The 23,227-nt window shown below is 37.1% G+C and overlaps 1 protein-coding gene across 1 annotated transcript; it reads right to left on the bottom strand.

The window, feature by feature from the left end:
* Nucleotides 1-26: 26 nt before the first annotated feature.
* Nucleotides 27-15,565, bottom strand: DMP1 (dentin matrix acidic phosphoprotein 1). Its single transcript, XM_081044760.1, has 6 exons — nt 15,461-15,565; nt 9,526-9,600; nt 8,998-9,045; nt 6,802-6,834; nt 6,576-6,623; nt 27-2,489 (listed from the first exon to the last, which is right to left on the bottom strand). The coding sequence occupies exons 2-6, from the start codon at nt 9,577-9,579 to the stop codon at nt 1,107-1,109; spliced, it is 1,566 nt and encodes a 521-aa protein (XP_080900886.1). The 5' UTR covers nt 9,580-9,600; nt 15,461-15,565; the 3' UTR covers nt 27-1,106.
* Between the last annotated feature and the right edge of the window lie 7,662 nt (nt 15,566-23,227).

Raw genomic sequence — 23,227 nt, 5'->3', positions numbered from 1 at the left:
GAGAGAAAGCCAATAAACTGTTTTGTGATGTTTTAAAGGCAGAGTTGTTTAATATAAACATATTCTAGTAATGTCAATATAAAAATAAGCACATACTTCTGGGTATTATTATCTTTATTACAAAACAAATATTTTATGTTGAGGTAACATTTCAAAGGGTATTTGGCAAAAATCAATGGAAATCTATATACACAATTTTATGTGCAATATATGTAAAGAACTCAGAGGACAGTTTTTCTAGTATTGCACATGGACTGATTTTAGAGAAAAAATAAAGCTAAAAGTTATCTCTTTAAAGAGGAATTTCCTGCTCCCACTCTCCCAATCTAATCCATATTATCACCAGCAGTCAATAAGCATGTTCATGGGAGTTCCACAAAAAAAGGTCAAAAATGATAAATTAGTTGAAAAAAAGTTTTGTTTTTCTAAAACACCTTTCTGGTTCATAGCATGAAAGTGCTCTCACAGACTAAATATTCAATAATGTAAGATTTACTACTGTTTATCCCAAGAATAAATAGAATTCTCTTGTCTTCATTGGAGAAATCCTATACAATGCTCTGACTCCAGTGTCTTCTCGAAGGCAAACTTGGTTGCCCTCTTCTATGCTGTCACATATTTTGTTCATCCCTTTGTTATAGAACTCACCACATGGGATTGTAGTAATTCTTGTTTCCCTTATATGTATTCCCCGTTAGCGCTTTAGCTTTATTTTCCCTCTGTAAGCTCCTCAGGAGCAAGAAACAAATCTTAAGCTTCTTTATATCCCCAGCACCTAGCACAGAGCCTGGTACATAACAGAACCTCCATAACTATTTGTTAGGTTCATGAGTTAGGAACTATTTCAGTTGTGAAGCTATGATGCATGTCTTTCCTGGCTTCCAGTCTCATTGAGTGTGTTCTGGTGTCATTCCACATTATTTAAATCTCTATGATTGGTGACACCCTAGAAACATGTATAATGTCCAGCATTTCCTTTCAGAAAGAAATGGCCTCCAGTTATCCTTCTGATAAAAAACATCAATAAATTATAGTTATAATTTTTTCCCTACTCTTCAACCCCCAAGACTCCTTTACATGAGAGCCACTTCTTAGGAAAGCTGATGTTAATAGCCATCTTGGCAATCATTGTCATCTTGATCCCCAATGGGTTTGTTGTGATAAGCATCAACTGTTAATTTTCTGCTTTCTATCTCAGTGTTTTTTAACTGGCCATCTTCCTCACTGCTTGACTTACTCTCAGTAGAGTTGCTATCTTCTTGTGATTTGCTACTGTCCTGAGAATCACTGCTATCATCTTCCTCAGACTGGCTGTCCTGCTCAGACTGGCTTTCCTCGCTCTGGCTCTCTGTGGAGTCACTATGAGATTGGAGTCCCTCCTGGCTAGAACTGTTCTCCTCCTCAGTGGACTCCGGGCTTTCCTCTGAATATTTGAGGCTCTCATTGGATTCACTGTCAGCTTGCTCCTCTCTGGATTTGCTTTCTGAACTGGACTGTTTACTCAAGCTGTCCTCTTCACTGGAGTCACTGTCTTCCTGACCTTCTTCTGAGTGGCTGGAGGTATTATCTGGATTGTCACCCCTGGACTTACTCGCTGCCTCTTCCTCAGATTCACTACTGGTTTCTTGAGATGGCGGGTCAAGCTCTTGACTAGACTCACTGCTGGGGTCTTCTACAGATGGACTGTCTTCCTGAGATGGACTGTCCTCACTGTCTTCTTGAGATTCACTCTTGCTGTTTTCCCTAGATTGGCTGACGTCTGCTTCATTGGAGTTGGTGTTTTCTGTGGATTTACTCTTGACTTCTTCCATTGTGTTGCTATCGTCAAGGTCACCTTTGTCATCTTCCACAGAAATGCGGGACTTCCTGAAAAATTTCCCACGGGGATACTCCACTGATTGGCTCTCACCTGAATCCTGAGGGCTTGCTTGCTCATCACTGTTCCCTCTTGATTCTTTTGAGTTGACACTGGCACTATACATTCTGGAGTGGCTTCTCTCACTCCTGATGGTGTCTGGATCATCGCTCTGCATTCCTTCATCATCAAACTCAGAGCCATCCCCATGGCTACTATCCCCCTCACTGACGCCTCCTACCCAGTGCTCCTCACTCTCACTATCTTGAGTGAGGCCATCTCCCTGAGGCCTGCTGTTCATCTCATCCTCATTGTCAAGATCTCTGCTCTCGCTGGTGGTATCTTGGGCACTGTCTTCCTCACTAGAAGCACTATCTTCACTGGATTGTGTGGTGTCAGCTGAGTCCTCATCATTGCTGAGTCTGGAGTTTCCTCCTTGACTCTCTTCAGGTCCTGGGCCATTGTCATCATCACCAAAGGTGTCATCTCCACTGTCATCTTCATCATCATCTTTATCAATTCCTTCTTTTCCTCCATCCCTAGAGAGGCCACCAGTTGGTCTATGAACATACTGATGATCATCAAGAACTAGGCCTTCTTCTGATTCGGTGCTATCACTGGGGTCTTCATTTACCTAGAATTTGGGGTTAACAGACATAGTAAGTACTTCAGGAGATGACATAGAGGGTGTTATCTAATATACATTGAGGTCCTTTCTGCTTTCTTCTTCCTATGTCCCTCATCTAACCCATGGTCAATTTTACTGCTCAATAACATCTCTACCAGAGATTAAAAGGGAAAGAAGAGGAGTTGAAACTCAAGTCATTCCAAATAAATGGGCAAACAAAACAGAAACAAACTCATAAATGAAGGGAATAAGCTGATGGTTGCCAGATGAGAGGGAGTTGGAGGACAGGGGGGAGAAAGATGAAGAAATTAAGAAATACAAATTGGTAGTTACAAAATAGTCATGAGGATGTAAAGTAAAGCACAGGGAATATAGTCAATAATATGGTAATAACTATATATAGTGTCAGCTGGGTACTAGGCTAGTCAGCGGCATCACTTCTTAAATTATATAAATGTCTAACTACTATGCTGTACACCTGAAACTAATATAAAATGATATTGAATGTCAACTGTAATTGAAAAAATTTTTAAAGAGAGGAAAGGTAAAGGGGAATAAGATATTCAAATTTCCAGATTTAAAACAAATTAGTCATGGGGATGTAATGTACAGCATAGGGAATATAGTCAATAATATTGTGATAGCATGGTACAGTGTCAGATGGCTGCTGGACTTATTATGGTGATCACTTCTTTAGGTATATAAATGTTGAATAACTATGGTGTACACCTGAAACTAATATAATATTGTATGTTAGCTATATTTTAATAAAAATCTTTTAAAAGAAAGAAGAAAGGATGGCCCTGAGAAAGCTCCTTCATTTTCAGACTCTCTGGATTATGATAGAGTGATCACAACTTCTTTCCTTCTCTACCCCAGCTTACCTCCAGCATGTTACCTCAGCTGGGAGATTAAATCATATATAATAAAAAATGACACAGTACTGTGGTTTCACTTCTATTTTCACTGCTGACATTCTGCAGTGTCCAAATAGCTGTCTACAGAAATATTCCTTATCTTTTTCCAGAACCTGAAGTCTTATTACTTGAATCATAGAATCATTGAAAATTTTTAGAAAAATCTTCATTCAACTCAATTCATAAGATGTATCTGATCTATATCATGCCTCACTTTAATGTATATTTCACAGTTTTTGGCATGTTTGCTTCATAGTTTTTAGTTTGGAGTTATGATTATTTTCTTTTGTCTCCTTGGAATTGAGCCTTCTACTCTTGTCATTTATTTACTTATTTTTTTGGGATTAGAAGCAAGAGCATGTAGAATAAGCATGTAGAAGTGCTTATGCTTTGCCAGTTTTAAATATAAGTGTGCTCATAATTCATGCTTAAACTCTGTTATTGCACCTAGAGAATTCTTAATACAGACAAAAAAATGAACAAATCCTGTGTTTCTGTAAGTTTTCTTTACAGAAGTAAGTTATAAGTAACCAAGTCATGGAAAAGTTGTAAGGCAATTTCCTTCTTATTTACCTTTCTTGATTCCTATTGGCATTCGAATCACCTATAGAGGTGGGACTGTTAATTGCACAGTGCAAGTATGCTTTATTATTATCCCATCCCTAAGGGTTATTTTCATCTCACCCACCAGGTACCAACAGAGCATAATTGCTGCATTCCCAGTGGCCCATTAAGATTGTTATATAGAATTAAATTAAAAATATGATACTCAAGAGTTGATTTCCTTGTTCGAGAGTATGGTGTGTTAGTCTTAAAGGTCTTAGACATTATATATTCAGTTTATCCACTGGTTCTGCAAAAAGTACTCCATGCAGTTATAACAAAAACTGCTCGTATCTTGCAAATTTATTTTTTTTAATTTGAGGAATATTCATAGCTGCATTGATGTAATAGGTAGAAATATTTAGGAATCTAATTAAAGAATTGAAAGATACATTGTGAATGTTAAATCATGACAAATAAAGGTCACACACAAAAAAGAAACTCAAGTCATTCCATTTTATATAAACTCAAGTCATTCATGCTGCAAATATTTCTCAAAAATCTTTATTGAAATCACATTTATGAAACTCAAATCATATTGTAAATGTGATTTGTTAAAGAAAACTCTCAGAATTTTTTGTAAATTAAAAGTTGGTTTATAATGCTCATCCATCAAATTGTTTGGTTTAAAACAAAGTTTTTAAAAATATTGGGTGATTTTAAAATAACCCAAAGTTTTTTCTAATCAACTCTGGGGGGCGTGAGGGAAATGTATTAGGGAAGAGGATGAAATCTTTTCTAAAATGAACATAAAATATTGTAGTAAAGTATGTATCTCACCTAAACCATGTTTATACCTCATTTACCCTGACAGAGTTGCCCATAGAAGGCTCAGCTAGAAGACTGCAACTAGTGTGACTACCAAGGCAGCTTAGTCCTAATTGTGAGTTCAGACAGATTATCTCCACAAATAAAGCAATGAGATGCTCTACACAGATAAGGAAGGATAGTGAGTCATCATCATTGTGCTTTGGAAAAATCGGCTCTCTTTCTCATACCCTATAACAGAGCATTCTTGCTAACTTTTTTTCTTTTCATTTTTCCACATGTTCCTATTGATCAATGTCTGAGTTTCCAATCTGGAGTACAGGGTGATGAGATCTCTCCATCACTAGAGTTTACACTGGTGTGCTGGAACTCAGCATCTATTTAGCTTCCCATACCTCAGTAGGCAGCCTTTTCAAACAGAGACTGTTATTCTCATTTGAGCTTAGAGAACACGGAGGTAATAAATCATGGCATCTCCAGAAAAGAGCATTTCCCCAGTTCTACGCCTATAAATTTCTATAATGTTCCTCTGACAGACCTTTGGTAAATAGTGGTTAAAAGCCTAATAATTCATCTTCCAATTGTGGTTGAGTATAGAATGCAGTATGGGTCAAAGCTTCAGAGAGAAACCTGGTTCCTGGAATCTCTAGAGCCCCCACATGGTTCAGTTTGAACAAAATGATAGGACAACTAAGAAAGTAATGACATTTAGTCTTAGAGAAATGAAGAAAGGGAAGGAGGAGGAGGGGGATGAAAAAGAAAGGCAACTTTTTATTAAAGGGATGTAAGCTAAGCCAGCTGTTCTTATTCCCAGGACCACAGATGAGACTATTTTAAAGAGAAAGTCATGACTGAAGATTTTTCATTAAATTCCCTCAGGGTTCTCTTATTCTCTCCTCCAACAGGATCCTTGACATGGAGGAGGTCTCCCGGCCTAGCAGGCACTTCAAGCCATGTTAGCCAGACCACCTTTCTCTGCCTGATATGAATTGCTCTAATTGAAAAAACATTTGAGATTGATGAATGAGCTATTACCTGCTAACATGGTCTGTGACCGTGTGTGTGTGTGTGTGTGTGAGTGTGTGTGTGTGTGTGTTTGTGTGTGTTATTTTTAATTAGAGGGAATTTAGGGACTGTCGTGCAGGGCGGCCTGCAGGGCCTCAGTTCCCGCTCCCCACATAAGAACGCAGGACATGGTGAGGCCAAAAAGGAACACCCATGGAGCCATAGGTAGGGAAGTCATACCACTATGGTCTCACTGGAGGCTGGATTCACACGACGTGCGACCTGCTGTCCGCTTTTCTGCCTGCCAACCGACCGACTCCCCTTGCTAGCTGCAAGCCATTGTGTTAACTGCAATCCGTGCTTGCTAGCTGAGCCCCCATCTTCTTGCTAGGCCCCATTTTTCTGCTAGCGTAGCCACAGCAGTTATATTAGTGGCCAATGGCTCACTGGTTACAGCTGACGGCCAACTAGCCACAGCTGATGGCCATCCAATCACAGTTGACGGCCATTTACTACCTGAGCCAGCACCTTTCCTCGTGAGGCTGAGAACCTGGAAACTGCACTCTGGGACTCTGTCCCCACAGGGACACAATGTCTATAATCTGGCCCCAGAGATAAATATGTCCACATCTGAATTCTCTCAGTCATATTTACCTTCTTATTTTATGGAACTATTTAGTCAGCATAACCAATGGTTAGAAAATATTATATTTAGAATGGTTGCCAGGTAATTTAATCTAACATCATTTCCTTCAGCTGCTAAGTAACCTGAAAAGTTTAAAAAGGTCTGTTTAATTACCTGTTCCTCTGAGCTAACTTTACTTTCTTCTGATGACTCACTGCTCTCCTAAAAGGAAAAAATATATACATGTTACTTGGTAATTCCTGAAGAAAGGAAAAAAATATAATACACATCAAGTGCTTGTGGTTTGGATTTACTACTTTCCAAATGGCCTAAGGTGATGAGAAGAGTGTTCGAGTTACTTTATGAGATGTTTATGACAAAAAATAAATGAGATAGTTACCAAGGGTGGTGTTGGTGTCTGAGCCAAATGACCCTGTAAAAAAGGAAGGAAAACAGGTTACTCCTTCACAGATGAATCATGGCATCACAAACACTTAGTATAATTTTAGGAGATTTTTAAAAGTTTCTTGATATGTATTTTATATTTACATGAGTAATAATAATGACGATATGACTTAAAAAATGAATGTGGGATGAAAAATGGCCTGAAAAAAATCTTTTTTTGTTATAAAAGACCTAGAAAATCATTGTATTTCTGATACGTCACTTAGAGAAAAATATACTTTCTTTGAAACTGGTTGTTCATACAACTTAGAAGAAACGTAACGTAGGAAAACCAGAATGGGAACTCAGAACCCAGATTTAAGTCTCAATTAGCTCCTTGGTTTTGGTTTTAGCCCTGAAAACCAACCATCTTGGTGCTAGTGCTGAAATTCATATATTCCAGGAAACCCCTAAGTCTCGAGTAAACTGCAATAATTGGTCAGTCTACGTGAATTTGGACCATTCACATCACCTGTCTCATATCAGTTGTCTTTAGAAATTGAGAATATTAACAACCACTGTGCTTACCCCACAGGGTTGCTCTAAGGATGAAACCATCTAATGACTATAGAAGCATCTTGAGAACTATTCAATATGATATAAACTAAAGAAATGATCCATTTTGAGAACATCCACTTTTAAAAATTCCTTAGGAGAAACAACTGAACAAAGAAAGCCATTAAACCTTTCTTGAGACACATAGCCACCAAAATAAAAAACAAATGCTAAATCTGAAACTTAACTAATCATAGTTCTGATTTCTTTCTTTTTTTTTTTTTTAAGTCTTGTAAGAATTCTAAGAATGCCTGAGCCACCTCTGGTTCCCTTTCCCCATCTCCTCCTTCCCCTTGAGCAAGGCAAAATCCCAAAGTCCAGTGTGGCTCAAAGCTGCTGACATATGGGTGTGAGGACCCAAGGGACAGAGTAGAGCAGGGAGAAGCTGCTATCAATAGGTTTTCAAAGAGCCTCTCAGCAGTGATACGCTGGGGATGTGTCCTCAGAGGAAGGAGCTATAATCACTTGCAGTCTTTGTCCTGTGACACTGCATGCAGGCACAGTGGCAGACTCTAGTCAGTTTTATTTGAAATTAAGGGGTGGAAGGGAGCAAGACATTGGTATTTTTCTCATGCCAAGGCTAGGCTTGAGAGAATGAGGGAAAGGATCTACAGTGGCTGCTTTTAAAATTAACCAACCTAATGACTAGATGCAAGTTCATGCAATGTCTTTTCCAGCCTGAGGCCGGGGCAGGACCTGGTCTCAGGCCTCTGACATTATCTTCCCACCACTCTTAGGATTTTGTGCCCAAGCTGTATCATACGCAAACGGCAGCAGAATACAACGTAATGAATAAAACACTGACTTAGCATAAGATTTTAACCCTTACGTGTAGTTCCAATCTTGAGAACCTACTGGCTTTCTAGACCTGGTCAATTCCTGAGAGGGATGGAACACGCTGGTAAATAATGTGGATTCTGGAGCCACGGTGACCTGTGTTCAAAGTCTGGCTCTAACATTTATCAACTGTATAACCCAGACAGACTAAGTGACTCTCTCTGTCTCAGGGTTCCCATTTGTAAAATGAGAATAAAATATAATACCTAATTATTTGGGACATTGTGAAGACTGAGAAAACTAATGCATGTAAAGCACACAGAACCATGCCTGGAGATGGTTCTTGGGTTATTGAGAGTTAGTAACTTTTGGGTTATTCAGAGTTAATACTCAATTAACATTAGCTGTTTTTCTGAACACACTAGTATCCTCTTATTCTTCTTTCTTTTCTCACTTTCCAGGACTTGATGTCCTGCCTAATTAGACTTCTCTTGGCAAAGCATATTTATAGTCCTAATCCTCCAAGGGCGGCCTTGGATCACTGTCATACATCCCCTTGCACTATTGTAAACATGCGTTAGGAAAGTAGAGCTCAAGAAGAAAATGCTTCCTCAGCAAATTATCCTATTAAAGTGGAGTGGAAGCATTATATAAACTAAATTTTCTTACATGAACTAGAAATTATAGTTCTTACTACCTATGTTATAGGTTATTAATGTGCTCATTAAATCAACAGTTTCAACAATTGCGATGGAGCTACTTTGTTTTACTAATAATACATTACAATAAACATAATTCAAAAAGTTTTACTTCAACTCACCTTCCATTCTTCAGAACTCTTGAATTCAGTATGTTGATACCTGGCTACCTAGAAAATCGAGTACATATGGTCAGCCCACAGAGGAATGGCCAAGGCGGCAGCTAGCTATTAACATGCTACCAGCTAGGAGCAGTGGTAGTCTAATTTTAGCAAGCCTGAGAATCACCTGGAGACCTGTTAAAACACAGATGGCTGTGCCCCACCCCTACAGAGTCTGTTTCAGTGGCTCTGAGGTCTGACCGAAGAATTTACATTTCTAACAAAGTTCTAGTGGATGCTGCTGGTCTGTGGATGTCACTTTGAGAACCACGGCTTAGGAGGAAGAAAAATGAGAATCATAACTGCATCAATGGCAACTGAAAAGAATAAGGAATAACTGGAAGGCTATCGTTAAGAAAATAGCTTCCCAAGAAACTACTATATTTATCTGACTGGTACATACACAGCCACCTTTGTTGATATCCAGGGAAACTCATAAAATTTTAGGTATAAAAGATAATTTTCATCCAGCCCTATCCTGGTACTTACTGGAAGCGCACAGGACAACCCCCAAAGGAGCATGAGCAGGATGCCGGTCTTCATCGCCGGGAGTGACACCTCCACCTGTGATGAAGAACAGATGTTTTTCTCCATGCTTAAAACCGTACAGGAGCTTCAACTTTTTCTATTTAAAAAACAACTCCTCCAAATGTCCATCAACTGATGAATGGATAAATACAAGGTACTATATCTAGACAATAAAATATTATTCAGCCATATAAAGGGATGAAGTACTGATACATGCTAAAAAGTAGAAGAACCTTGAAAACATTACACAAAGTGAAAGAAGGTAGACACAACAGACCCATAGTGTATAATTCCATACAAATGAAATGTTTGAAATAGGCAAATCTGTAGAAACAGAAAGTAGAAAAGTGCGCAGGACAAGGAGATGGGGAGTTGCGGATTGACAGCTAAGGGTAAATTTTGGAGGGGATGAAAATGTTCTAAAATTGAGTTTGATGAAGGTTGCACAACTTGGTGAATAGATTAAAAACCATGAACTCTACACTTCAAATAGGTAAAGTATATCTGTGAATTACAACTCAATAAAGTTGTTTTAAAAAAAGAAAAAAACCTTACTCCTGAGAGATAAATTGAAAACTTTTCCATGAGGAGCTCAAAAACACTTCTTCATTAACACATAAAATATAATAAATGGAGGGAAAAGTAAAGAGAAATTTGTGACCATTCACATTCATAATCATGCAGCTCGGTGTGGAAGAGCAACCGGGCAAATATATTCCCCCAGAAAACTAACATTGATACCACTGATAGGTGGTGAGCATTTGCCTACACACACACACACACACACACACACACACACACACACACACACACACACACACACAGCTTTTCAGTCACATCTATAACCTTGTAATAATGTCTAGACAAAATAAATTGGTTTTGCATTTTTTTTTCTTGATCTGTAAGAGATGCACTATGGCAGGCTTCATATTGCAGCTCCAGAAAGCTCTTAATATCTACTGTGCTATGTTTAGTCATACATTATATATGATTATGCTAAATTCTTTTAAGTGTCATTCCCAGTATTGAAGGCTCTCGGGCAGATTAGATGTTTGCGATGCACTTGTGAATCATGCTGAGAGAAATAGGCCAAATCAAACTGCGTTTTCCTGGAGGGTGGTTTCATTTCACACCTTAAGAACTGGTGATTTGGAAACAATTTGTTCTCTATCTAAAAGTGGGTGTACTAGGTGCTAATGTAAAAAGTTATTGAAATGATTTTGAAGGAAAATATTAGGAAAATTATTATAATTGCTGCACTGGTAAGCCCTGCGGCTGCCTTAACAACTAGTCAGATAGACTTCCATACATTTTGTGAAGAATTCTGCAAGTTTATTGCAGACTTACTTTTGTCGATTTGTTTCTTTCAATGTTAAATATATACTATAACAAGATCTGAGTGAGAGATTCTCAACCTGGCTGTTATATTAGTATCACCTGGGGAGATTTAAAGACGCTCCAATGCACAAATCCCACTGCAGAGTAACAAATCAGTTCACTGGGAGTGGGAAGAGGCATAGGTTTGTTTTTAAGGTGCTCAGTAATTTTAACCCTTGATCTAAGAAATAAGCATACATTGCTCAATAATGTCTGAATATGCTGAATAATGTCTGAAACACTGGGCTCGAGAAGTCATCTAATCTAATTTTTTAAGTTTATTCAAGAAAACAATAGAATCCTAAGAAAAGGAGGCTAGAAATGTTCCTGATGTCTGCTCAAATGGTCCAACAGAACCTCTCATTTTATGTCATGAGCATCATGCCTCTTCAATATTGTCATTCTTTGTTTGTTTTGTTTTCTTTATTCTAATTCAGCATAGTTCATATCAATCCTGTGTTTCGATATTATTTAAATTCCTTTTTCAAATCCTTTGCCTAATATCAACACACAAAACATGAAAATGCTGAACTGAACCTAAAACAAACCTAATTTAACATGATGTTACTTCTGAAGGAAACCAGAATATCTCATCCCAAAATATTTGGCATAAAAATTATTTTGAGCTGAGTCTCTTGAGAAACAGCAGGTTCAACAACCAAAGTGCCCTTCGATAGACGAATGGATAAAGAAGCTGTGGTATATATACACAATGGAATACTACTCTGCCATAAGATGAAATTAGTGCTATCTGTGACAACATGGATGGATTTTGAGATTATAATGCTAAACGAAATAAGTCAGAAAAAATCGAGAACCACATGATTTCACTGATATGTGAAATATAAAACGGAAAACAACAAAGGAACAGACAACCAAATGAAGAAACAAAAACTCATAGACACAGACAATAGTTTAAAGGATAAGGGAGGAAGGGGGTGATAGATGAGGGTAAATGGGATCCAATATATGGTGATGGAAGGAGAACTGACTCTGGGTGGTGAACACACAATGAGATTTATAGATGATGTAATACAGAATTGTACACCTGAAGCCTATGTAACTTTACTAACAGTTGTCACCCCAATAAACTTCAATTAAAAAAAAAGAAGAAGAAGAAGGGCTTTTTGATCCTCCTTTTCCTACCTGAAAGCAGGAGATAAAACTTGCTGTACCAGGAGGAAGGAAGGCATTCTTATCACCAGAGATGGAGAATCAAGGCTGAGAGAAATCTGTACAACTTTGATAAACTAACCCTTACCTTCCTAGTCACTTCTCCACAATTTATTACTCCAAGCCCAAACCCCGTTTTCTTGTCAATTCTTCACAAATGTACTGTTTCTTTGTCTACATGGTATAAAAGCTTTCTGCTTCGATCACTTCTTTAGGTCTTCATGCTCTTGTGAAAGCTCCCACATGCATGAAAAAGTTTTAACAAAACTTGTATTCTCTTCTCCTGTTAATCTGTCTTAGGTCGGTTTAATTCTTAAGCCCAGCAGGCGACCCTAAGAAGGTGGAGAAGATATTTTCCTCTTCTATACTTCCCTTTAGTTCCCACAATCAAAACTTTCTGTTAAATTCTTAGGTTCACTTTTTAAGGAAAAGAAAGTTTCCCCTGTGTATGATACTCTCAAAATAACTGCATGCCAATGGTTTTGGCTTCTTGATCAAATAAAAATTAGGCTGCTCACTATTTTAATTTTCAAAGTGAAATTTGAATAGGGTAGTAATCTCATGCTGCTCTGAAAAGTAGCAAATATTACAGCCTTGATAAAATGCCAATGAATACTGAGTTCTCGTCTGTATTTTCTTTTGCTTCTCTTATCTAAATAGCAACACCACCAACAATAACAACAAAAAAGGAGATGCACTACACCAATGAATGTTGTGTTTTTTATAAAGGAAGTATGAACTTCCAGTTTTCAAGTTTCTTCGGGATAGAATATTATGAAACCTAAGGAAGATACATTAACTTGCTCATGCTTCTAGAAATAGCATTTAGCATCCTGACCTAAAATAATAATTTCCCAAATGGAGATCTGATTAACTAAAACAAAATGTACCCTGGGGTCCTGAGAGTGCTATCATTGCCTCCCAAAAAAATATAATCTGCCATAAAGCATTAAAGAAAGTCAGATCTTCAACTCTATGTTAGAGTTTTAATTAGTCATTTTGATAAAAATAATTAAATTTTTGTGAAGCATATTTCCAAATGAGAGCTCCAAACTTTTATAAACTTTTTAGGTGCCACCCTAAGAATAGAAGCAGATATGCAGTAGCCCTGTTCTGAGTAATAAGTTAGCAAAATATCTACAAGCCTGAAAGATATGAGCCCAGAACCTCAAGTTCTTCTTCAGTGATTGTTAAATATAATTTCTACACGGTACATGCTGTCATTCTATGATAAGAGCATGTAACAAAAGGAAATCAACAACCTCAGTTTGAGTTCCATCTATTTGTAAGGCAGTGTATGTATTAAAAACTTTCAACCTTTATCAATTGTTTTCCCAGAGCTGAAAATATCCAAAATGTTTTAGATCTGGAGAAGGAAATTGCTGTTCCTTCTCTCTCTGACTACTCTCAAGTGTAGCCAGAACATCTCTGTGCTCTTAAGTAAGAAAACTTGTTCTGAAATTTCCTCAATGTTAATATTCACTTGTAAAGTACATATCTTCTTTTACTGAAATGAAAGAGTTGGGCCAAAAGAAGGAAATAAGAGCTTGAAAAATCATAGGCTCAATTTATCATGATTAATTTGTTTATTTTTGACTTAGTGTTGTGTTCCTTAATAATACTAATGAACAATTTATCCATTCATTAGCATCAACAATGTTAATGGAGAACATCCCATGTGACAGATACTGTTGTAGGTTCTGAGTGTATAGCAGTGTGTTACAATGATAATAAGCTGGTCTTACAAAAGTAAAATTACCCAGAACCCAATTAACTAGAACATCCATTAGCTAGAATTTCCTTCATTTTTTAAATTAATTTTTATTAAATTTATTGGGGTGACATTGGTTAGTAAATTTATATAGGTTTGTATAATACATCATCTGTATATTGTGTTGTGTTCACCACCCAGAGTCAGTTCTCCTTCCATCACCATATATTTGAACCCCCTTCCCCTCTTCTACTATCCTCCCTCTCCCCTTACCCTCTGATAACGACTAAACTGTCGTCTGTATCTATGGGTTTTTTTGTTTTTTTGTTTATTTGCCTTGTTCACTTGATGCTTTCAGTTAAAATTTGTTTCATTATTACTCTTTGAAAATAGGGTGGAATTTGGCCAGGACATGAATTCTATCAGGAATTCAGAGAACCGAACAAATACATCAATACAAATGTCTAATCTTTCCAATTGTAATTTTCTTGAGATCAATTACAACCAACCCCATGTTATATACAATCAACTAGAGTAAAAATAACTCCTAGGTGTCCCAAAAATTAAGTATAGATTTGGAAGGCCTCTAAGCATCTGAGGCACATTGGTCCATGTCACCATTTTGTGGTAGGTAAGTGGACTAATGCCCTTTAGAATACTGTTTGTTCCCGTGTTTTAATCAATCAGATCGAAGTAGGTTAGTCTACTTGGCCCTCAGTTAAACAGAAAGTATGGTTCACCAGAGGTTATTGCTCCTGAAAAAGACAGGTTGCTAGAAGTATTGCTTTTACACATGCATCTTCTAGATGGCATGCAGAATATGTTACCTGACCACAGCTCCCACCTCTGTTATGGAAGACACACACTTCTGACATAGATGAAGAAGTGGATAAATATAGCAAATAAAAAGACATATAACAGGGGTATATATATATATATATATATATATATATATATATATATATAATCCTAAGTTTCCTACACTAGAAAATATTTTTAAAAGACAATTGTATTCAACAGTTAATTGAATTCTGGCTGTGTGCAAAGCATCACGCCCCGCTAAATAATACAAAAGCATTATAATGATCACACCCTTGGTTTATTTCGGGGGACTTAGCATAGTCTTTCAGTTACTTAGTACATAACAAATATTATTGAATGTTGTCTAGATGAATAGCATTAAGTGGTTTTCAGTTTAAAAGACCATGTTTTAGAAGTCCTACCAGTCCAGTTTAGATTCTTTCGTAATGTCCTATAGGCCATGAACATCACTATATCCATAAAACCTAAATATAAAAGTTTCTGTTTTGCCAACTAAAGCTGAACTTCAAAAGGACTTTCTATCTGCCCCCTGTTCTGTAAACTTTCCCTTTCAGAACTATTATGCAGAGATCTAATTAAAGTACTTCCGAGTAAAACACCTGGCTCTATTGACTTAACATGTCATTTTAATGTCGTTATTTACTGTGGCATAAACAACAGGCACAAAAATGGGAATCATTTTTATCCAAGGCACAGCTCTCCCCATCTTCCTCTGCATGGCGTAATTCCTCTCAGCATGTATACATATTTAGTATTTTCCAAACAACACAACAGAAGTCATTTAAAACAAATTAAACCATTAGAATGCCTTACCCTCCTCAGCTCACAAAGACTTTTCCCAAAAAGTCTCAGCAATCAGGCTGAAGTTCTCACAGAGCAAATCTATGCCCAATAAAGCCACACTTCTGTTGATGTTCTGAACACTTCTCTGGTGGTGCAGGAATTTAAACTCTGCTTCAGCTCTTCCTAGCCAATCAGCCTTGGGCTGGGGGGTGACTGACATCACAAGGTGTCACCGGGACTCCAGTACACCCACACTTCCTCCAGCTTGCAGAGGCAGAGTTTCCCTAAAAAGCTCTTGTGGTTCCCAAATGACTAGACTAGTTTCCATTAAATTGAAGATCTTCCTAAAGCTTTATTTTGATTTCTAAATATATGTCATTCACATCCATGCAGCCTTGTGAGCATTATAAACAATGACAATATCTTCCACCCACTGGTAGATCCCAGCAGACACAAGGATGGGAAAAGGAGAGTCAAAGAGTGGGTAGAAAGTTTCCTGTTAATGTACATTTCCGGGTTGTACGTGAAGAACCTACTAAAATACTAGATTTGCCTAAACTGTTGGTGTTGAGAATTGGGCTTTTATTCATTCCTTTTTGTTTTCTTTTAACAACCTCTATTACTCATCTCCTTTTCCTCTCATCTCCCGACCCCCACATGCACACAGAAGTCCAACATTTTTACTAATCTGGTGAAGTATCCACTTACCGAATCTGTGGTGACTGGAAATGTTAAAGCACCACCCTAAGTTACTTTTGTTTTTAATCAAAAATAATCTAAATCTAATACTTCCTTATTCCCACCCTCCACCCCCCACCCTGAACTGCTTGCCACAGTTTTGTTTTAACTCTGGCAACTCTTTGAAATCAGAATTGGATTAAGGAGAGGACTGGTTGTGTGGCATCCAGAGAAAGAAATTTCAGGACTCTCTGCCATCACTGAAAATGTAATGAAATGGATAAAATGGTATTGATCAGGACTCTTCAGGGGGTGTATTTGGTGTAGGAAGCTGCAGTGGAGTTGGCACTACCCAAGGAGCCTGCTCAAGTAACAATAGAATCACTGAACAAGTATTTAAAACTATGTGTCCTTGGAATTTAAATTCTTCAAGAGTGAGGATGTTTGTTTTGTTTCCTGGTGTACCCAGTGTCCTAATACCTAGAACAGTTTCTGAGTCATAATAAGCACTCAGTAAGTACTTTTATGAATGACTGAATGGATTGGTTTTAAAATGGGCCAAATTATTAGCTTGCCTGCAATACCCACATGATTCACTCTGACTTTTTTGCAAGTTTTATAATTGTTGGAAATTTTATTTGATCTCCTAAGAACCTGGTTCTAGAGAACTCGGGTGCCTAACTTTGTCTAGGAAACTCATATCAAATATATGGATTCTTATTCAATGTGAACTGCAGGCAATTAGGGGGCACAAAATGAGGGAGGGTATATTTTCATGTAGGACTTAGAAAACCAAAGATTATATGGGTAAGCTATAAATTGCCTATGTTCTGTTCTGCTTCTGAATTACACTTCCTGGTGGTTTCTATCACAAAAGAACCTTATAATTTTTTAAAGGTTTTTTTTTTTTTCTTTTTTTATTGGGGAAGGGGAACAGGACTTTATTGGTGGACAGTGTGTACTTCCAGTCCTTTTTTCCAAGGCAAGTTGTTGTCCTTTCAATCTTAGTTGTGGAGGGTGCCGTTCAGCTTCAAGTTGTTGTCCTTTCAGTCTTAGTTGTGGAGGGCGCAGCTCAGCTCCAGGTCCAGTTGCAGTTGCTAGTTGCAGGGGGCGCAGCCAACCATCCCTTGCAGGAGTTGAACTGGCAACCTTGTGGTTGAGAGGATGCGCTCCAACCAACTGAGCCATCCGGGAACTCAGCGGCAGCTCAGCTCAAGGTGCCGTGTTCAATCTTAGTTGCAGGGGGCGCTGCCCACCATCCCTTGCAGGACTCAAGGAATTGAACTGGCAGCCTTGTGACTGGGAGCCCACTGGCCCATGTACATGGGAATGGAACCGGCAGCCTTCGGAGTTAGGAGCATGGACTCTAACTGCCTGAGCCACCAGGCCAGCCCCCAAGAACCTTATAATCTTATATTAGAGCACATTCTGGGAAGATTTTGGCAGATGGTGTTACATGCAAGTCACTGTTTGAAAATCTCTCCAACTCCCCACATAAAAACAGATAAAGCAACTTGGTAACAAAACTATACACCATGGACAACATTTATAACAAAGTAAATGTTTTAGTTACCTATTGCTGTATTAAAAGCCACTCCAATACTTTGTATCTTAAAACAATGACCATTTTATTATCTCTTATAACTGAAGCTACAGTTATCTGGGGATTCAACTGGAATAGAATATTCAAAATCATTCTTTTGTACGGTTGTTACCTGGGAGCTGAGATAGTGTCATTATTATGAGCATTTCAATTCTCCTTCGCGTGGCCTCCTTGTAGTTTGGCCTTCTTACATGGTGGCTGGCTGGGATCCCAGGGCGTCACAAAATGTCGCTTCCTCCACATTGTACTGGTCAAATCAGTATCAGGGCCATTCCATATTCAGAAATAGCCCCTGTCTTTGGATGTGAGGAGCAGAATGAATATACAGGGAGCAGAGGAAAGCATTTGGGAGACTGGTTACCACACTACATGACAGGTTACACCCTCAAACTCCAAACAAAGTGACTGAGGACAAACCACCGATTGTCACAAGATCTACATCATCATCTCTGTGGGAGTGAAGAGAGGGGAGCCGCCGGACATCTGATGGACCTGAGAACAAAAGGACTCCAAAGCAGTCAATAATTATTGCTGGTAGGTGCCAGTGGCACATTATAAAATCTGAAGGATCTAGAGCAATACAGCCCCTAAGAATTCTCCAAACAGCTACCACAGCTGCCTTCCAGGAGAGACTCATACAAAGGAGAAACTTCTGGGAGTGGAATACAAATTGTACAGAATAGGTGTAATAGAGGAGGAAAATGTAAGTGTGAAAGAGGAGAATAGATCCCAGAAATTTTAGACAGCAAGCTGCTTTTTTTTTTTAACATAACATGAAAATAGCAGAAGAGGGAACTGTATAAAAGCTATCCTGAGCCTTGTCTCCTTCCAAAAGTTCAGAAAATCCAATTTTATATTAAACAAAGAGCAAAAAACCTACAAAGTTTAAATCCCATAAAAGCAGAAAAACATCCAACCTTATAGACAATGAGAGCATGCTGAGAATACATTAAAACCGTACCTTCTATTTTTAAAAGAGCAGAAAGGCATTAACAAAATGGCACAATAGATGAAAAACAACATAAATAAAAATTAGCATAACTCAGAAATGAAGTATCAGAAATTGGGGGGAAAACATGAAATAAAAGAAAATGTTACTTTGGAAATGAAGGCTAACCTACAAGGAACAGGAGAGGGAATAAACACAAATGCAAAAAATTCCTCAAGAGCTAGAAGGCACAAAAAAAGTAAAATAAAGGGAAAATGTTTTAAATTTAAAAGTAATGAAGGACAAGAGAAAAAGTATTTAGTAGCAAGTGACTTATACTGAAGATGAGCAAAAGAGATCCAAATTACAGATAATCGGAGCTCTGAAGAAGCTAGCAAAAGTGAGGGAAGAGCAGAAATGCTAATAAAATAAAATAAATAAAATAATCAAACATTTATAATTTGAGAAAATATCTCTGAATTGAAAAAAGGATTTAAAACTCATATTGGAACAACACACCATGTATCTAAGAATATCAGCCCAGAATGACCAGCACTCAGACATTCTCATAAAATTACTGGACTTTAAAGAGAAAGAAAAAAGTGCTTTGGGCTTCTAGGCAAAACCAGAAAGTGACTTATAAGGGAAAGGAAAGTAGATTATCATAAGATTCTTTGATGGCTATGCTTTATCCCACAAGAAAATGGAATAACATATTTAAGACATTCAGGGTAAGAAAATGTGAACCAAGACTATTATAGTTTGCAAAACTGACTTTCAAGTATAAAGTCCTCAAACAAACTATTATCAACATGAAATAACTCAGGGAATATTGTTTCCTTGAAACCATTCTGTAGAATCTACTAGAAAATAAGCTCAGATACCAAAATGACTAGAGAGACATTATCCTAAGAACAGGTGGTAAGCATTAAACATATAGTTACTTATAGAAATAAAATTAAATGAGCCTAAAAGAAAGTTAATATATAATGGTTATGTATTAGCATAGATATATCATAACTTTTTAAAAGGTGGGGAGATTAAAGAACACATATGCTAAAAGAATTTCAAATGTTCTCAATAATTATATTAGTGATGATAATATTACTGTCATTCTGAAAATGTTGTTTGTGTAATGTGGGATAAAGTAAATTAGTAATAATAAATTATTCAATTTCTTTCTACCAATGTGTCCTTGATAGTCAGGATTCTCAGTGTGGAAGAAAGGAGAGACAGATTTGATACAGAAGAAGATAAGGAAGAAATCCTGTAATCCTGAATTTAAGTCAAAAAATTAGAATATACACAGTAATTATCTATGAACACACACATGTACATGCACACACATGTATGTCTTAGCTCTGTCCCTATAGACACCTAAAAACAAAGACAGCACATTAGTAATTAGTGGCTCTAGAATCCAAATTGCAGCCTAGCATCTAGGGCCTCTTGGGGATTTAGTTGATTCCAGGTCTGGCAAGAAAGATGAGCCTGGAATATCTTGTCATACCAGATTGCAAGAAAGCTATCAAAGTCTGTTAGAATTCTGTCAAAGGGACTCAGGAACCAACTTGGATAGGCCTCCACTAGCCAAAGATGTAACCATATAATCTTTAAAATAGGGCATAATTGTGACAGACTGAAACCTGTCAAATAACTTTAAATCCATGGATTAATTTAATATTAACAAAAATAAAATAAGACACTAACTGGTCATCCTGGGATAATGACAGGGAGCCAATTCATTATGTAAAAAACTTGTAAGTAAATTGAAAGAATAAGGCATTTTTCCAGCCCTATACGAACTGAACCAAATTGGAGATGAAGGGAATCATACCTTTATAAAAGTATTCCAGTTGATGAATGAAAAGGAAATGAGGGAGAATAAACTGATGGTTACTAAATGAGAGAGGGATACAGGGCTCGGTGACAAAAGTGAAGGGATCAAGAAGTACAAATTGGTAGTCACAAAAGAGTCATGGGGATGTAAAATACAGTATGGGGAATATAGTCATTAATATTGTAAAAACTATCGTGTCAGATGGGTACTAGACTTATTGGGGAAATCACTTCATAGATTATATAAATGTCTAACCACTATGCTATACACCTGAAACCAATATAAAATAATATTGAATGTCAACTATAACTTAAAAAATATTCATGGGGATGTATAGTACAATATCGGAAATTAGTCAATAATATTCTAATAACTGTGTACAGTGTCAGATGGGTAATAGACTTATTGGGATTATCACTTTGTGACTTACATAAATGTCTAATCACTATGTTGTTTGATTGTTCTGTACACCTGAAACTAATAAAAATAAGTAAATAAATAAAAAATAAAAGGAAACAATGGACTTTCCATTTTGTAACCCCTAATGAATTAATCAATCTGGGCATTACATATCAATGGCTCACAAAAAGAGAAACAACCAAACCATGTGCTTCCTGACAAAAGAATACAATATCGCCTATAGTTGGCCCAACAGATCAAACCCAAGGCAATCAAACTTCTGGATCCAGCTACCAAGTTGCAGGAAATACAGACAGCAGAGAAGTATTTGGAACTGCACCATGTGTGTAATCAGTAAAATTTAGACTACGGGAAACTCTACAATTCAAATACCTCAAGTCCTTCAACAGACAAACTACAGTATTAGGAAAGAAAGAAAAGAAATGGACATGTAATTTAAATGCTTTTGAGACTTAAAATACATAGCGATCTTTTTTAAATGGACAAGACTGGGTTATAGTTTTAGGCTTGCACAACAAGGTGATACATTATAAGGAAAATCAAGGAAGTGATATCTGTAGAATTCAGTATTACTTTTTGGGGTGAAGAAGAGTATTTAGTTGGAATGGAGCACCTGAGGGGCTTCTGGAATGACTGGCAATGTTCTATTTCTTGACCTAGATGGTGGTTACAAGAGCATTCACTTTATAATAATTCTTTAAGCTATAGATTCATTTTGTGGAGTTTTCTTTTTTGATTTAAGTATAGTTGGTATATAATATTAGTTTCAGGTGTACAGTATAGTGACTTGACATTTATACACCTTAAAATATGACCACCACCTAAGTCTAGTAATCGTCTGTCACTGTGCAAAGTTATCACAATATTGACTATATTCCCCTTCACCTTTTCCTCCCATCCTGCAAACTCCCTCCTCTCTGGCAGCCATCAGTTTGATCTCTGTTTCTATAAGTCTGTTTTTGTTTTGTTTTGCTTCTTCATTTGTTTTTTTAGATTCCACATATAATTGAAACCATATGGTATTTGCTTTCTGTGTCTATTTCACTTAGCATAATATCTTCTAAGTCTATCCATGTTGTTGCAAATGGCAAGATTTCATTCTTTTTTGTTTATTTATAAATTATTTGTTTTTTATGCCACATCTTCTTTATCCATTCATCTATTGATGGACACCTAGGTTGCTTCCAGATCTTCGCTCTTGTAAGTAATGCTGCAATAAACATAGGGCTGTATAAATCTTTTCAAATTAGTGTTTTCATTTCCTACGGATAAATACCCAGAAGTGGAATTTCTGGGCTGTATGGTAGATCTATTTTTAGTTTTTTAAGGAAAATCCATACTGTTTTACACAGTGGTTGCACCAATTTACATTCCCCCAACAGTGCACAAGGGTTCCCTTTTCTCCCCATCCTCACCGACACATATTATTTGTTGATTTATTTGATGATATTCATTCTGACAGGTGAGAGGGGGTATCTCATTTGTGGTTTTGATTTGCATTCCCCTGATGATTGGTGATGTTGAGTAGATTTTCATATGTCTGTTGGTTATTTGTATATCTTCTTTAAAGAAATCTCTCTTCATGTCCTCTGCTCATTTTTTGATCGGATTGTTTATTTTTTTTTGTTGTTATTGAGTTGCGTGAGTTCCTTATATAGTTTGGATATCAACCCCTTATTGAATATATCATTTGCAAATATATTCTCCCATTCAGTAGGTTGCCTTTTTGTTTTGTAGATGGTTTCCTTTCCTTCACTGCAGAGATTTTTAATTTGATGAAATCTCATTTGTTATTTTTGCTTTTGTTTCCCTTGCTCAAGGGGACATAGCTAAAAAGATATTACTAAAACTGATGCCAGATAGTTTGCTACCTATATTTTCTTGTAAAAGTTTTATGGCTTCAGGTCTTACATTTCAGTCTTTAATGCATTTTGAGGGTTTTTTTGTACACTTTATGAGAGAGTGCTCCAATTTCTTTTTTCTTTCTTTTTTTTTTCATGTATCCATCCAGTTTTCCCAACACCACTTATTGAAGACACAGTCATTCCTCCATTGTATATTCTTGCCTCCTTTGTCATAGGTTAATTGATCATATAGGTGTGAGTTTAGTTCTGGGCTTTCTATTCTGTTCCACTGTTCTGTGTCTGTTTTTGTGCCAGTACCATGTTGTTTTAATTATTATAGTTTTGTAATATAGTTTGAAATCAGGGAGCATGATACCTTCAACTTTGTTCTTTCTCAAGATTGCTTTGGCTAGATTGCTTTGTAGTCTTTTGTGATTCCATGTAAATTTTAGGATTATTTGTTCTAGTTTTGAGAAGAATGCCA

Source organism: Rhinolophus hipposideros (assembly GCF_964194185.1).
Source record: "Rhinolophus hipposideros genome assembly, chromosome: 1".
NCBI lineage: Eukaryota > Metazoa > Chordata > Mammalia > Chiroptera > Rhinolophidae > Rhinolophus > Rhinolophus hipposideros.
The sequence above is the reverse complement of the archived record's forward strand: the minus strand, read 5'-3'. Positions and strand labels throughout refer to the sequence as shown.